Source organism: Chionomys nivalis, chromosome 8 (genome assembly GCF_950005125.1).
Source record: "Chionomys nivalis chromosome 8, mChiNiv1.1, whole genome shotgun sequence".
In the NCBI taxonomy this organism is placed as follows: Eukaryota; Metazoa; Chordata; class Mammalia; order Rodentia; family Cricetidae; genus Chionomys; species Chionomys nivalis.
In genome coordinates, this window is record NC_080093.1 from 90051636 (window position 1) to 90066560 (window position 14925).

Genomic DNA, 14925 nt, shown 5'->3' on the forward strand with positions numbered 1-14925 from the left:
AGGGTTTTAGCTGGGGTCATCTTTGTGGACTCCTGGGAATTTCTCTAGTGCCAAGTTACTTGCTAGCACCACAATGGCTCCCTCACTCAAAATATCCCTTTCCTTGCTCTCCTTTGCTGTTCTTTGGTGTGGGAGGTCCTTCTGTCTATGTGTTGCTTTCATTGGTTAATGAATAAAGAGACTGCCTTGGCCTGTTGAGAGGGCAGAACTTAAGTAGGCGGGAAAGACAGAACTGAATGTTGGGAGAAGGAAAGAGACAGAGGAGAAGCCATGGGTCCTCTGACTCAAGAGGATGCTGGTTCGAATCTTGCCAGCAAGCTACAGACATGTGCCCACACACCGATTAATGGAAATGGATTAAATTAAGATGTAAGAGTTAGCCAATAAGAAGGTAGTGCTAATGGGCTAAGCAGTGTTTTAATTAATACAGTTTCTGTGTAATTATTTCAGTTCTGGGTGGCCAGAATGAACAAGCAGCCCTCTCCTTGCAACAGTTCTTCCTCTATCTTGACCATCCTGTTCCTTCAAGTTCTTCTACTCTCTTTCCTTCTTCTCTTCTTTTCCCTCTGCACCCTCCCTTCTTCCCTACCACCATGCTCCCAATCTTATCAATCTTGTCTATTTCCTCTTTCTAGGTGGATCTATGTATATTTTTCTTGGGGTTCACCTTGTTGCTTAGCTTTTCTAGGATCATGAGTTATAGGCTCAATATCCTTTGCTCTACAGCTAGTATCCTCTTATGAATAAGTAATAATATATTGATCTTTCTGGGTCTAGGTTACTTCACTTGGGATTTCTTTTTGGTAGTTCTATATATTTGCATGCAAATTTTAAGATGCCATTTTTAACACTGGGTAGTACTCTGCTATGCAAATGTGTCACCTTTACTTTTTTTTATTGAAAAAATTTCTGCCTCCTCTCCACCTCCCATTTTCCTCCCCCTCCCTCCACTCCTCTCCCCTTGCCCCCACTCCTCTCCCCCTGCCCCCACTCCTCTCCCCCTCCATCTCCATTTCAAAGAGCAGTCAGGGTTCCCTGCCCTGTGGGAAGTCCAAGGTCCTCCCCCCTCCATCCAGTTCTAGGAAGGTGAGCATCCTAACAGGCTAGGCTCCCACAAAGCCAGTACATGCAGTAGGATCAAATCCCAGTGCCATTGTCCTTGGCTTCTCATCAGCCCTCATTGTCTGCCATGTTCAGAGAGTCCGGTTTCATCCCATGCTTTTTCAGTCCCAGTTAAGCTGGCCTTGGTGAGCTCCCAATATATCAGCCCCACTGTCTCAGTAGGTTGGTGCAACCCTCGCGGTCCTGAATTCCTTGCTCATGCTCCCTTCCTTCTGTTCCTCATTTGGACCTTGGGAGCTCAGTCTGGTGCACCAATGTGTGTCTCTGTCTCTATTTCAATCCATCGCCAGATGAAGGTTCTTCTTATTTAGCTTCTCTAGGATCACAAATTAAAGGCTCAATGTCCTTTATTTATGGCTAGAAACCAATTAGGAGTGAGTACATCCCATGTTCATCTTTTTGGGTCTGGGAAACCTCAATCAGGGTAGTGTTTTCTATTTCAATCCATTTGCATGCAACATTCAAAATGTCTTTTTTTTTTTACCGCTGCGTAGTACTCTAATATGTATATATTCCACACTTTCATCATCTATTCTTCCATTGAAGGACATCCAGGTTGTTTCCAGGTTCTGGCTATTACAAATAATGCTGCTATGAACATAGTTGAACAAATGCTTTTGTGATATGATAGGGCATCTCTTGGGTATATTCCCAAGAATGGTATTGCTGGGTCCTGGAACAGGTTGATCCCGAATTTCCTGAGAAACTGCCATACTGCTTTCCAAAGTGGTTGCACAAGTTTGCATTCTGACCAGCAATGGATGAGTGTACCCCTTCCTCCACAACCTCTCCAGCAAAGGCTATCCTTGGTGTTTTTGATTTTAGCCATTCTGACAGGTGTAAGATAGTATCTCAAAGTTGTCTTGATTTGCATTTCTCTGATCGCTAAGGAGGTTGAGCATGACCTTAAGTGTCTTTTGGCCATTTGAACTTCTGTTGAGAATTCTCTGTTCAGATCAGTTCCCCATTTTTAATTGGGTTAATTAGCATTTTAACGTCTAGTTTCTTGAGTTCTTTATATGTTTTGGAGATCAGACCTTTGTCTGTTGCAGGGTTGGTGAAGATCTTCTCCCAGTCAGTAGATTGCCCTTTTGTCTTAGTGACAGTGTCCTTTGCTTTACAGAAGCTTCTCAGTTTCAGGAGGTTCCATTTATTCAATGTTGCCCTTAATGTCTGTGCCACTGGGGTTATACATAGGAAACGATCTCCTGTGCCCATATGTTGTAGGGTACGTCCCACTTTCTCTCCTATCAGGTTCATTTTGTTCAGATTGATATTGAGGTCTTTAATCCATTTGGACTTGAGTTTTGTGCATGGTGATAGATATGGATCCTTTTTCATTCTTCTACAGGTTGACATCCAGTTACGCCAGCACCATTTGTTGAAGATGCTTTCTTTTTTCCTTTGTACACTTTTAGCTCCTTCATTGAAAATCAGGTGTTCATGGGATTGTGGGTTAATATCTGGGACTTCTATTCGATTCCATTGGTCAACTTCTCTGATTTTATGCCAGTACCAAGCTGTTTTTAATACTGTAGCTCTGTAATAGTGTTTGAAGTCAGGGATGGTAATGCCTCCAGAAGTTCCTTTATTGTATAAGATTGTTATGGCTATCCTGGGTTTTTTGGTTTTCCATATAAAGTTGATTATTATCCTCTCAAGATCTGTGAAGAATTTTGATGGGACCTTGATGGGGATTGCATTGAATCTATAGATTGCCTTTGGTAGAATTGCCATTTTTACTATGTTGATCCTTTCAATCCAAGAGCAAGGGAGATTCTTCCATTTTCTGGTATCCTCTTCAATTTCTTTCTTCAAAGACTTAAAGTTCTTGTCAAATAGATCTTTCACTTCCTTGGTTAGAGTTACCCCAAGATATTTTATGTGATTTGTGGCTATTGTGAAAGGTGATGTTTCTCTGATTTCCCTCTCTGCTTCCTTATCCTTTGTGTATAGGAGGGCAACTGATTTTTTGGAGTTGATCTTGTATCCTGCCATGTTAATAAAGGTGTTTATCAGCTGTAGGAGTTTTTTGGTGGAGTTTTTGGGATCGCTTAAGTACACTATCATATCATCTGCAAATGATGAAAGTTTAACTTCTTCCTTTCCAATACTAATCCCATTGATCCCCTTATGTTTTCTTATTGCTATTGCTAGAACTTCAAGCACTATTTTGAAGAAGTATGGAGAAAGTGTACAGCCTTGTCATGTTCCTGATTTTAGTGGGGTGGCTTTGAGTTTCTCTTTGTTTAGTTTGATGTTAGCTGTGGGCTTGCTGTAAATAGCTTTTATTATATTTAGGTATGACCCTTGTATCCCTAATCTCTCCAAGACCCTTATCATAAAGGGATGTTGAATTTTGTCAAATGCTTTTTCAGCATCTAATGAAATGATCATATGGTTTTTTCTTTCAGTTTATTTATATGATGGATTACATTGATAGATTTTCGTATGTTGAACCAGCCCTGCATCGCTGGGATGAAGCCTACTTGATCATAATGGATAATTTTTAACATGTGCTCTTGGATTCGGTTTGCCAGTATTTTATTGAGGATTTTTGCATCGATGTTCATGAGTCAGATTTGCCTGTAGTTCTCTTTCTTGGTTGAGTCTTTGTGTGGTTTTGGTATCAGAGTAACTGTAACTTCATAAAAGGAATTTGAAAATGACTCTTCTGTTTCTATATTGTGAAATTCATTAAGGAGCATAGGTATTAGATCTTTTTGGAAGTTCTGGTAGAATTCTGCATTGAAGCCGTCTGGACCTTGGCTATTTTTTGGTAGGGAGGTTTTTTTAATAACAACTTCTAATTCTTCACGACTAACAGGTCTATTTAGATTGTTCACCTGGTCCTGGTTTAACTTTGGTATATGGTACTTATCTAAAAAAGTGTCCATTTCGTTTACATTTTCCAATTTTGTGGCATACAGGCTTTTGTAGTAAGATCTAATGATTCTCCGAATTTCCTCTGTGTCTGTGGTTATGTCTCCCTTTTTGTTTCTGATCTTGTTAATTTGCGTATTCTCTCTCTGCCGTTTGATTAGTTTGGATAGGGGTTTATCAATCTTGTTGATTTTCTCCAAGAACCAGATTTTTGTTTCATTGATTCTTTGGATTGTTTTCTGTGTTTCTATTTTGTTGATTTCTGCCCTCAGTTTGATTATTTCCAGTCTTCTACTCCTCCTACGTGAGTCTGCTTCTTTTTCTTTCTAGAGCTTTCAGGTGGGCTGTTAAGTCTCCAATGTGTGCTTTCTCTGTTTTAAGTGGGCAGTTAGTGCTATGAACTTTCCTCTTAGCACTGCTTTCATAGTGTCCCATAGGTTTGAGTATGTTGAGTCTTTGTTTTCATCGAATTCTAGAAAGACTTTAATTTCTTTCTTTATTTCTTCCTTGATCCAGGTGTGGTTCAGTATTTGACTGTCCATTTTTCATGAGTTCATAGGCTTTCTGAGGGTAGCATTGTTGATGAATTCTAACTTTAATCCATGGTGATATGATAAGACACAGGTGGTTACTAATATTTTTTTGTAACTGTGTCAGTTTGCTTTGTTACTGAGTATGTGGTCAATTTTTGAGAAAGTTCCATGTGCTGCAGAGAATAAGGTATATTCTTTCCTATTTGGGTAGAATGTTCTAAAGATGTCCGTTAAGTCCATTTGATTCATTACCTCCCTTAATTCTCTTATTTCTCTGTTAGGTTTCTGTCTAATTGACCTGTCCATTGGTGAGAGAGGAGTTGAAGTCTCCTACTAATTATTAGTGTGTGTGGTTTGATGACTGCCTTGAGTTTTAGTAGTCTTTCTTTTACATAAGTGGGTGCTTTTATATTAGGGGCATAGATATTCAGGATTGAGACTTTGTCCTGATGAATTGTTCATGTTATGGGTAAAAAATGTCCCTTTCCATTTCCTCTGATTGATTTTAGTTTGAAGTCAACTTTGTTAGAAATTAGTATGGCCACACCTGCTTGTTTCTTAGGTCCATTTGCTTGATAAACCTTTTCCCAGCCCTTTACTCTGAGTAGATGTCTGTCTTTGTGGTTGAGGTGTGTTTCTTGTAAACAGCAGAACGTTGGATCCTGTTTTCGTATCCAATCTCTTAGCCTGTGCCTTTTTATGTGTGATTTGAGTCCATTAATATTAAGTGATATTAATGACCAGTAGTTGTTAACTCCCGTCATTTTTTCTTTCTTTCTTTCTTTCTTTCTTTCTTTCTTTCTTTCTTTCTTTCTTTCTTTTTTTTTGGTAGTAGAGTTTGTGTGTTTCCCTTCTTCGAGTTGTGCTGATGAAGGGTCATTAGATGTCTGAGTTATTGTGGGCATTGTTGGACTCCTTGGGTTGTGATTTTTCTTCAGTTACTTTCTGTAAGGCTGGATTTGTGGCTATGTATTGTTTAAATTTGTTTTTATCCTGGAAAATTTTGTGTTCTCCATTTATAGTGAATGAAAGCTTGGCTGGGTATAGTAGTCTGGGCTTGCATCCATTGTCTCTTAGTTTCTGCAGTACATCTATCCAGGACCTTCTGGCTTTCATGGCTTCCATAGAGAAGTCAGGTGTAAGTCTCATGGTTTTACCTTTATAAGTAACTTGACCTTTTTCCTTTGCAGCTCTTAATATTCTTTCTTTGTTCTGTATGTTTTGTGTTTTGATTATTATATGGCGAGGAGTTTTTTTTTTTCATCCAGTCTATTCGGTGTTCTGTATGCTTCTTGAACCTTCAAAGGAATATCTTTCTTAAGGATGGGAAAGTTTTCTTCTATAATTTTATTAAATATATTTTCTGGACCATTGAGCTGTACTTCTCCTTCTATCCCTATTACTCTTATGTTTGGCCTTTTATTGTGTCCCAGATTTCCTGAATGTTTTGTGATGAGAATTTGTTGGATTTGCTGTTTTCTTTGATCAGTGTGTTTATTTTCTCTATGGTATCTTCAGTGTCTGAGATTCTTCTATCTCTTGTAATCTGTTGGTAGTAGTTGTCTCTGGAGTTCCTGTTCATTTACCCAGATTTTCCATCTCCATCCTTCCCTCAGTTTGTGTTTTCTTCATTACTTGATGGAGGAGTTAATATCATTGGTTAAATAAAGAAACTGTCTTAGCCCTTTAATAGGACAGAAAATTAGGTAGGCGGAGTAGACAGAACAGGATGCTGGGAGAAAAAAGCTGAGTCAGTGAGTCGCCATGATTCTCCCACTCCAGACAGATGCAGCTTAAGACCTTTCCTGGTAAGCCACCAGCTCGTGGTGCTACACAGAATATTAGAAATGGGTTAGATCAATATATAAGAGCTAGCCAATAAGAGGCTAGAACTAATGGGCCAGGCAGTGTTTAAAAGAATACAGTTTCCGTGTAATTATTTCAGGGCATAAGCTAGCCATGCGGGCGGCTGGGTGCCGGGGACGCAGTCCTGCTGCTCTTATTACTACAGAGTGGCACCCAACGTGCTAATGAACTCCCCGTGGTTAAATAAAGAAACTGTATTAGCCCTTTAATAGGACAGAAAATTAGGTAGGCGGAGTAGACAGAACAGGATGCTGGGAGAAAAAAGCCAAGTAGGTGAGTCGCCATGATTCTCCCACTTCAGACAGATGCAGGTTAAGACCTTTCCTGGTAAGCCACCAGCTCGTGGTGCTACACAGAATATTAGAAATGGGTTAGATCAATATGTAAGAGCTAGCCAATAAGAGGCTAGAACTAATGGGCCAGGCAGTGTTTAAAAGAATACAGTTTCCGTGTAATTATTTTGGGGCATAAGCTAGCCATGCGGGCGGCTGGGTGCCGGGGACGCAGTCCTGCTGCTCTTATTACTACAATTACTTCCATTTCATTCTTCAAGTCTTCAACCGTTTCCCTTACCTGTTTGATTGCTTTTTCTTCTTTCTCTTGGTTTTCTTGGGTATCTTTGAGAGATTTATCCATTTCCTCTACCTTTTTGTTTGTAATCTCTAATTGTTTATGGCAGTTTTTCACCTCCTGTTTAAGGTCCTCTATTATTTTCATATAATTTATTTTTGAGTCAACTTCTTCTAATTCTTCTGAAGTTGGGTGTACAATTCTTCTAATACGGGATTCCTGGATTCTGGTGATGTCATGTTGCCTTTCAGGTTGTTGGAGGAATTCTTGCATTGGCGCCTGCCCATCTCTTCCTTCAAATGGAGCCAGGTAAGGCCTGTTGTCTTGGTCCAGTCTTTGCTGTGACTGACTCCATGGGTGTATCTCCTCAGTGTAGGAGCAGGAACTGTTCCCTTCCAGATGGACTCCTCAGCACTGAAACATGGACTCCTGGTAGTCCAATGACCCGCAGACAAAAGGGCGAATATGGGGGGTAGGGCAGGGTCGAGTAGAACACAGGAGACCCTGCAGCACAAGCTGAAGGTGCCTGAGCTCCCTTTTGCGGGTCCTTGAGGCCTGCCCAGTAGGCAGGCACTCACTGCTCTGGGTGGGTAGCCTTATTGTAGGAGCAGGAAGCTGTTCCTCAGCAAAGGACCTTGCAGACAAGGCAGGCTTGGGGGGGGGGTCATGTGTAGGAAAGAAAGTCCTGCAGCAGGAGCTGGAGGAGGGGGGTTTGTGCTCTCTTCCAGATAGCACACACTCACTTGTCCAGATGGAACTCTTCAGCACCTAAACAGGGACACCTGGTAGCCCAATGAGCCGGGGACAAAAGGAAGAATGTGGCAGGCAGGACGGGGTCCAGTAGAGCACAGGAGACCCTGCAGCCCAAGCTGAAGGTGCCTGTGCTCCCTTGCGGGGGACCTTGAGGCCTGCCTGGTAGGCAGGCACTCACTGCTCAAGGTGGGTAGCCTTAGTGTAGGAGCGGGAAAATTGTTCTTGAGCAGAGGACCTAGCAGACAGCAGGGCAGGCTTGGGGGGTGGGAGCGGGGGGGGGGCTGGGTCGTGTGTAACAAAAGGGGCCCTGCAGCAGGAGCTGGGGGAGGGGGGTTTGTGCTCTCTTCCGGGACAGTCCGCCCCTGGATAGCACACACTCACCCAGATGGAACTCCTCAGCACCTAAACAGGGATGCCTGGTAGCCCCCAGAAAGCAATTCTTTTCTAACTCATACAGTTAATATGGAAAGGAAACAAAATAAATACTTAGACTCCGTCAAGAAAATCAAAGGATAAATATTTCACTAACAGGAGATTATATTTCTGTCAATGAAGTTACTTACCATGTGCCACTTGTACCTGCACTTGGGAGTTATATTTAGAATATAATTTTTATATTGCAAGCACTTTTATAAGGCTTGAGAAACAGACATGAAAACTGATATTATATTTGTGGTATTGATTTTAATCCAAATCATAATAATTTCTGAAATTGGATAGAGAACATATTAGCAATATAACAAGTTATAGAATTGCAGTAATGTTTGTAAATTAATAGACTAGATATAAAGTTAAAAATAAGATATTTGGATAAGAAGACCCTTGAGTTCAGTGCTACAAAATCTAATTAGTTTCTATGTATGAAGCATCTGAAGATTGGGTGATTTACAGGAATAATGATGGAGAATGAAGATAATGTTGAAAGATGAATGAAGCCTGGCAAACTATTTTGACCTTAGCAGGACACTTGAACTTGTAAAGAAGATCAGAGTTCACATAACATAATGTAAAATGGGTGCTGGTTGCTTGTTAGGATCAGTATTTCCCCATAGACAATGAGTTGAAATAGATAGCTCATGAATCTTTCTCTGCCTTCTTCCTCTCAGTCTCTCACCTGTGTCTGTCTGTCCCTCTCTGTCTCTCAACAAATACTCCCCATAAAAATCAAAGCAAGGAAACAAAAACTTAAAACATAAAATATATCAAAACCAAACAAAAACTCACTGAAGAAAAGCATGGAGTCTGCATTTTGTTGACCACCTACTCCTGAGCATGAGCCCTGCCCTGGTGTATGGTTGATATTCCCAGTGACACTCTACTGGAGAAAACCAGTTTCTCTCTCCCAGTAGCTATCAATTGCATATAGCTTCTTGGGTAAGGATGGTATTTGGTGTCTACTTCTTCTCTGAGATCTCTATATGGCTTGAATGTATGCAGGCCTTGTGCTTCCTGTCACGGGCTCTATAAATTCACATGCATATCAGCTCTGTCATGTCTGGAAGATATTGTTTCTTTTGAGAAATTCACCAAGTCTTGTTCTTAAAATCTTTCTGTCTGCTCTTCTGTATACATCCTGACCCTTGAGGGGAGGGTTTTGAAAAAGACATCTCATTTAGGTCTGAGTGCTCCTCAAAATTCTCATACTCCTTACACATTGTCCAGGCATTGGTCTCTGTGTTAGCTAGCATCTATTGCAAGAATAAGTTTATCTGATGAGGGTTGAGCAATTCACTGATATACGATTATAGTAGTACTTTAAAAATCTTTTATACACTTAGCTATCCTGGAATGCAAATTAAAACTACTTTGAGATTTTATTCCATCATTGTCAGAGTGGCCAAGATTAACACAAATGACAGCAGATGGTCAGGAGTAAGGGGAACACTTACTCATTGCTGCTGGAAATACATACTGGTTAGCCATTATGGACATCAATGTGGATGTTCCTCAGAAAACTGAAAATTGATCTACCACAATATCCAAAGATAGTAATATCAGGCAATACCCCCAAAGTCTACATCTTTACATTTTACAGAGATACTTTCTCATACATGTTCATTGCTGCTCTATTCATAGTTGTCAGAAATGGGAAACAGCCTAGATGTTTATCAACTGATAAATATATGGTGGAAATGTTGTACATTTAAACAAGGGAATATTATTCATGTGCTAAGAAAAAATTATGAAAACTTAAGGTAAATGGATGGGAACTAAAACATGCTGAGGGAAGTAACCCAGACCTAGGAAGACAAGCATTGCATGTTTTCTCTTTTGATACATGTGTTTTATTTTAATAACCACAGGAGTTAGGAGCTAGTAAAGGAGAAGGGAAAAGTGAATCTTCCAAGGAAAAGGAAATAGAACTTAGTATTATAAACAGATAAGGGTGAAATTGAATAGAAAGATTGAAAGTGGACGAGAATGAAATGTCAAGGTAAAAGAGGGAACAGGGAAAGTGACAACGAATACAAAATGCACATTGAAAAGTAATATGGAATCCTACTCCATAATTAAACGTCAGAATCAGGAGCCTAAACAAAAGGCAGACTAGGTGGAAACACTAATTAGAAGACATTTACTATAGACGTTTTCTAAAATTAGTACATATAAAAAAGAAATTCATGGAATTACCAAATAATGGTGCAAAACAGTGTCCTAATTAGACATCTTAAGTTGCCATATAAAATTCCTGGTACCAGAAATGGTTTACATCTTGTCAAGTCATGGGACAAAAAGGTCCATCTTGATTCCTCCAAACATTACAGGCTACTGCCAATGTTTTTGGTAACCCTCCACAACTTAGTGCTATGAACTTCTTGCTGAAGACATCACTTACTTATGTCATTAAACATGGAGAAATCAAGCTGGCATCCAATTGGAAGATTCTTTCCTGCTGACTAGCATCCATGTTCCTGTAAGGTACAATGGGTACTCCTATACTAGAAAAATAATAATCATCAATATCACAAGCTATAAAACCCAAGAACTATAATACTGGTAAACCTTCAAAAGTATTGGTACAGTAGTGGCATAAATGTGGTGGCAGTAACCAACCACTTTTAAAAGTGAGATTTGAGGCCCACTCCACGAGATAGAATCAACATCTGGCACTACTCAAATAGCCAAGTATCTGAGACCTAGGTAGGCCAGAGATCCTAAAGAACACCTACTATTATGAATCCGCTAAATGAACAAAATAATGAAATGACTCCTAATGATAAATTGTATGTGTTTTCTATTGTGAATTGTACATGTATTAGTTTGAACATCTCTTTCAGTTTTACTTGGGTGTCTCCTTAGTAAATAGCATACTCTTGAGATTGTATTCCCCAGTATCACACAGAGGGGAGGTAAAATACAGTTGTAACTGCAAAACCACCAATCCATGGAAATGCAATTACTTTAAAATAGATCAACCAAGTAATACATCACCAATGAATATAAGACAATGAATATATAATGAATATAAGATGCTAATTCTAACATGGAATGGGCAAGAAGTTAAGAACCATTTGGGCATAAATGTGGGAATAGTAAATGGATGAGATAAATAAAGAAGTCATCAAAAGTACAAAAAAGAAAGTACATATACACAAATACACATGCATATGCACATTACGTCCTACTGTTATTTAAGTAAGTCCAGGATATATTTGAATGACCATAGGGAAGAGTGCAAAAAAGAATGCAGGGTTTTTTCATATTTCTAAGGGATGAAGAATAGTTAACCTCAGTGCAGCAAGAGTTAAATTAGATATTAAACAAAAGTGTTCATTAGTGGCAACTGGAGATGCATTTCATGAAGGAATTCTGAGCCACCCCAATTCATTATAAACTAAAAGGCAGTCTAAATAGCTATAGCTATTCACGGCATTGTTGAACTAGGCAAAATGATTACAATATAAAGCAGTCACATAGTTACAGACTTTTAAATGACTTTAAAAGCAAAACCTGGTTTGACTTGAATGACTAGAATCTAACACATCACAGAGATACTTGCTCATTAAAGTTTCTTGTAGCACTGTTCTCAATTACAAAGTCATCAAACCAACTTGGGTGACCCAAAAGAGGAGAATCAATAAAAAGTGGGGTGTGGATACACAATAGTAAGTTTTATCATTTTGAGGAAAATGGGTGACTCAAGACAATCACTGTACACAAATTAAGCTGCTTTCACAAAAATATTTTGCATTTATTGTTTTGAGGTATTATAGTCACACAAATTGTGTATAATATATGTATATATTATACACAAATTATATATAAAAGTGGAAATGATACTGTCTAGGAGATCTAAGGGGAATATGAGGGAAGAGAGACACACAAAAGGGTAGGGAGGAATGCTCTCAGTGTATTTTAACTTAAAATATAATGCCCTTAATGTAATTTTTAACTGAAAAAAATGACAAAATAGTCAAAGGAAGAATTCTACCATTTCTTTTTCATTGAATTCAATCTATTTTCAATTTCAAGAAATGTTACTTTAAAATGACAGAGAGTGTTAAAGTATCACACAATCATCAAGTTAATGTACCAAATTCTAGAACTGTGCCCAGGGAAATAAAATAAATATTTAAACTATAATTATTGAGTCTATGCAACAATGAAGAGAATGGTTGTGTTGCTAATAATGTATGTGATGATTTAGTTGTTATGTGCATGTTTTGGATATATAGTTATATACCTAATTAGGCCAAGTTCAGTACTGACTTGTGTGGCTTAAGAGATGAGAAACTTCTGTGCTCTCACTTCTCTATCTCCCTTCTTATCCACGTTTCTTCTTTCCACGATTCTTTTTTATTTATTTATTTATTTTTTAATTAATTAATTAATTAATTTCTTAAAGATTTCTGCCTCTTCCCCGCCACTGCCTCAAATTTCCCTCCCCCTCCCCCATCAAGTCCCCCTCCCTCGTCAGCCCAAAGAGCAATCAGGGTTCCCTGGCCTGTGGGAAGTTCAAGGACCACCCACATCCATCCAGGTCTAGTAAGGTGAGCATCCAAACTGCCTAGGCTCCCACAAAGCCAGTACGTGCAGTAGGATCAAAAACCCATTGCCATTGTTCTTGAGTTCTCAGTAGTCCTCATTGTCTGCTATGTTCAGTGAGTCCAGTTTTATCCCATGCTTTTTCAGACCCAGGCCAGCTGGCCTTGGTGAGTTCCCAATAGAACATCCTCATTGTCTCAGTGTGTGGGTGCCTTTCCACCATTCTTTTGTCCTCAGGTCATCACTGATTTCTTTTTACTTCCTATTTTTATACTTAATTTAATTTCTTTCACATAGCTACGAAGTAGAGAAAAAAGGAGGAAAAGAAAGTAATGGAGGAATAGGATAAACAAAGGAAAATATTGTAAGAACTGTTTACTTTTCAACAGTGGTCAACTCAATCATGACACACATTTCAAACCTATTATTTTACAGTTATTCTCCTGAGAGCTCCTTTAACATCCTTGTTCCTCAGGCTATAAATGATAGGATTCAGCATGGGGGTCACTGCTGAATAGAACACTGAAATCATTTTATCTTTTTCATTCATTATCTTGGAGTTTGGTCTCATGTAGGCAAATATTCCTGAGCCATAGAAGAGGACAACAACAATGAGGTGGGAACCACAGGTGGAGAAAACCTTTAGCCTCCCCTCCCCAGACTGCATCTGGATCACAGTGGAGATGATGTTCCAATAGGAAATGAGGATGAGGGAGACAGGAGCTAGGAGGATTATCACACCCATTGCAAAGATGGCCATTTCTGTGCTGTAGGTGTCTGCTGAAGCCAGCTTCAGAAGGGCAGGAGGTTCACAGAAAAAGTGGTTAATGACATTGCTTCCTTGGTAAGGGAGACGCAAAGTAAAGGTGGCATCTACCATGGACACAAATGCACCACTGGCCCAGGACCCTGCAGCCAGCTGGACACATACCCAGTGTGTCATGATGGTGGGGTAGTGCAGAGGCTTGCAGACAGCAACATACCGGTCATAGGACATCACTGCCAGGAGTGCACACTCTGTGCATCCAACCAGAAGTAACACGACAATCTGTGTTGAACATCCAGCAAAAGAAATGGTCTTTTTCTTCACTAGGAAGTGGACAAGCACCTGGGGAACTGTGGTGGTAGAAAAGCAGAGATCGGCAAAGGACAGGTTCCTAAGGAAGAAGTACATGGGAGTGTGGAGTCTGGGGTCTGAGTGGATGAGCATAATGATCAGCAGATTTCCCAGCACCGTGAGCAGGTAGATGAGGAGAAAGAGGAAGAAGAGCAGGGCTTGGGTCTGTGGGTCCTGTGAGAGGCCCAGGAAGATGAATTCTATCACTGAGGTTCTGTTGTGCTCACCCATGTATGGTTATTTGTCTCTGCTGCAGAGCATCAAGGGAGGAAACACACACACACACTTTGTGTCAGAACGTCTGAGCAACATATTTTTCAATAATAAAATGAGCTATTGTTTTTTCTTTTCATAGTTTTCATATTTCAAAAGATTGAATTACTTTTCTTATAGTTCTAATGATTGAAAGCCAATGTTTATTTTTCTTTACTTAAAGATTTTAGCAGTACTAGTCAGAAAGGATCATTTTGAATGTGATACATGACCAACTCTCATCTAGTTCACTAAAGGCATTGCGAGAAATCTGTGGTGCTGCTCACAGTACGCCTTTCCTTTATGTAGGTTTGGGAAGCAAGCAAGTTCATATGAATTTAACTAGCTATATTTTATTCTACAAACTCTATAACATTTAATGAGCCTGCTTATTAGTTTAATGTACAAGATAATTCTGAAGAACCATTTTGTCAATATTAAAAATCAGACAATTGGAATAGTAGTCTGTGATCCTGATGTTTGCCAAAATTTATTTTCTTCCAAATAAAAAACGCATTACTTAAAATGTTTCCTCCTTGGCTCTGGCACTCAGTAGTGTAATCCAAGCTTTCAGCAGTCTGTCTTTTCTCTCCACAGGATCTTTATGTATTAATGTCAACAGTTAAAATCTGCTGGCATGACCTATTGTACATTATTATTAACGGTTTCATTATATTCACTTTTTTATTTTAAGTGTGTGAGAGATAGTTTCTATTTATGTAATAAAGAAGATATGAAAGAGCTGTCTGGAAGAATAAAAAAGGCAGTGGTCTCATCCAGCTGTGAGACCTTTGAACTGCAATGCCAACTTGCCAGGTCAGCTGTGCCCACTGATGTAACAGT

At 39.4% G+C, this 14925-nt stretch overlaps 1 protein-coding gene across 1 annotated transcript; it reads right to left on the reverse strand.

Moving 5' to 3' along the window:
• Nucleotides 1–13137: 13137 nt before the first annotated feature.
• LOC130880420 (olfactory receptor 2D3-like) lies at nt 13138–14061 on the reverse strand. The gene has a single exon (XM_057779438.1). It carries the CDS (start codon nt 14059–14061, stop codon nt 13138–13140), a length of 924 nt encoding a protein of 307 aa, XP_057635421.1.
• Between the last annotated feature and the right edge of the window lie 864 nt (nt 14062–14925).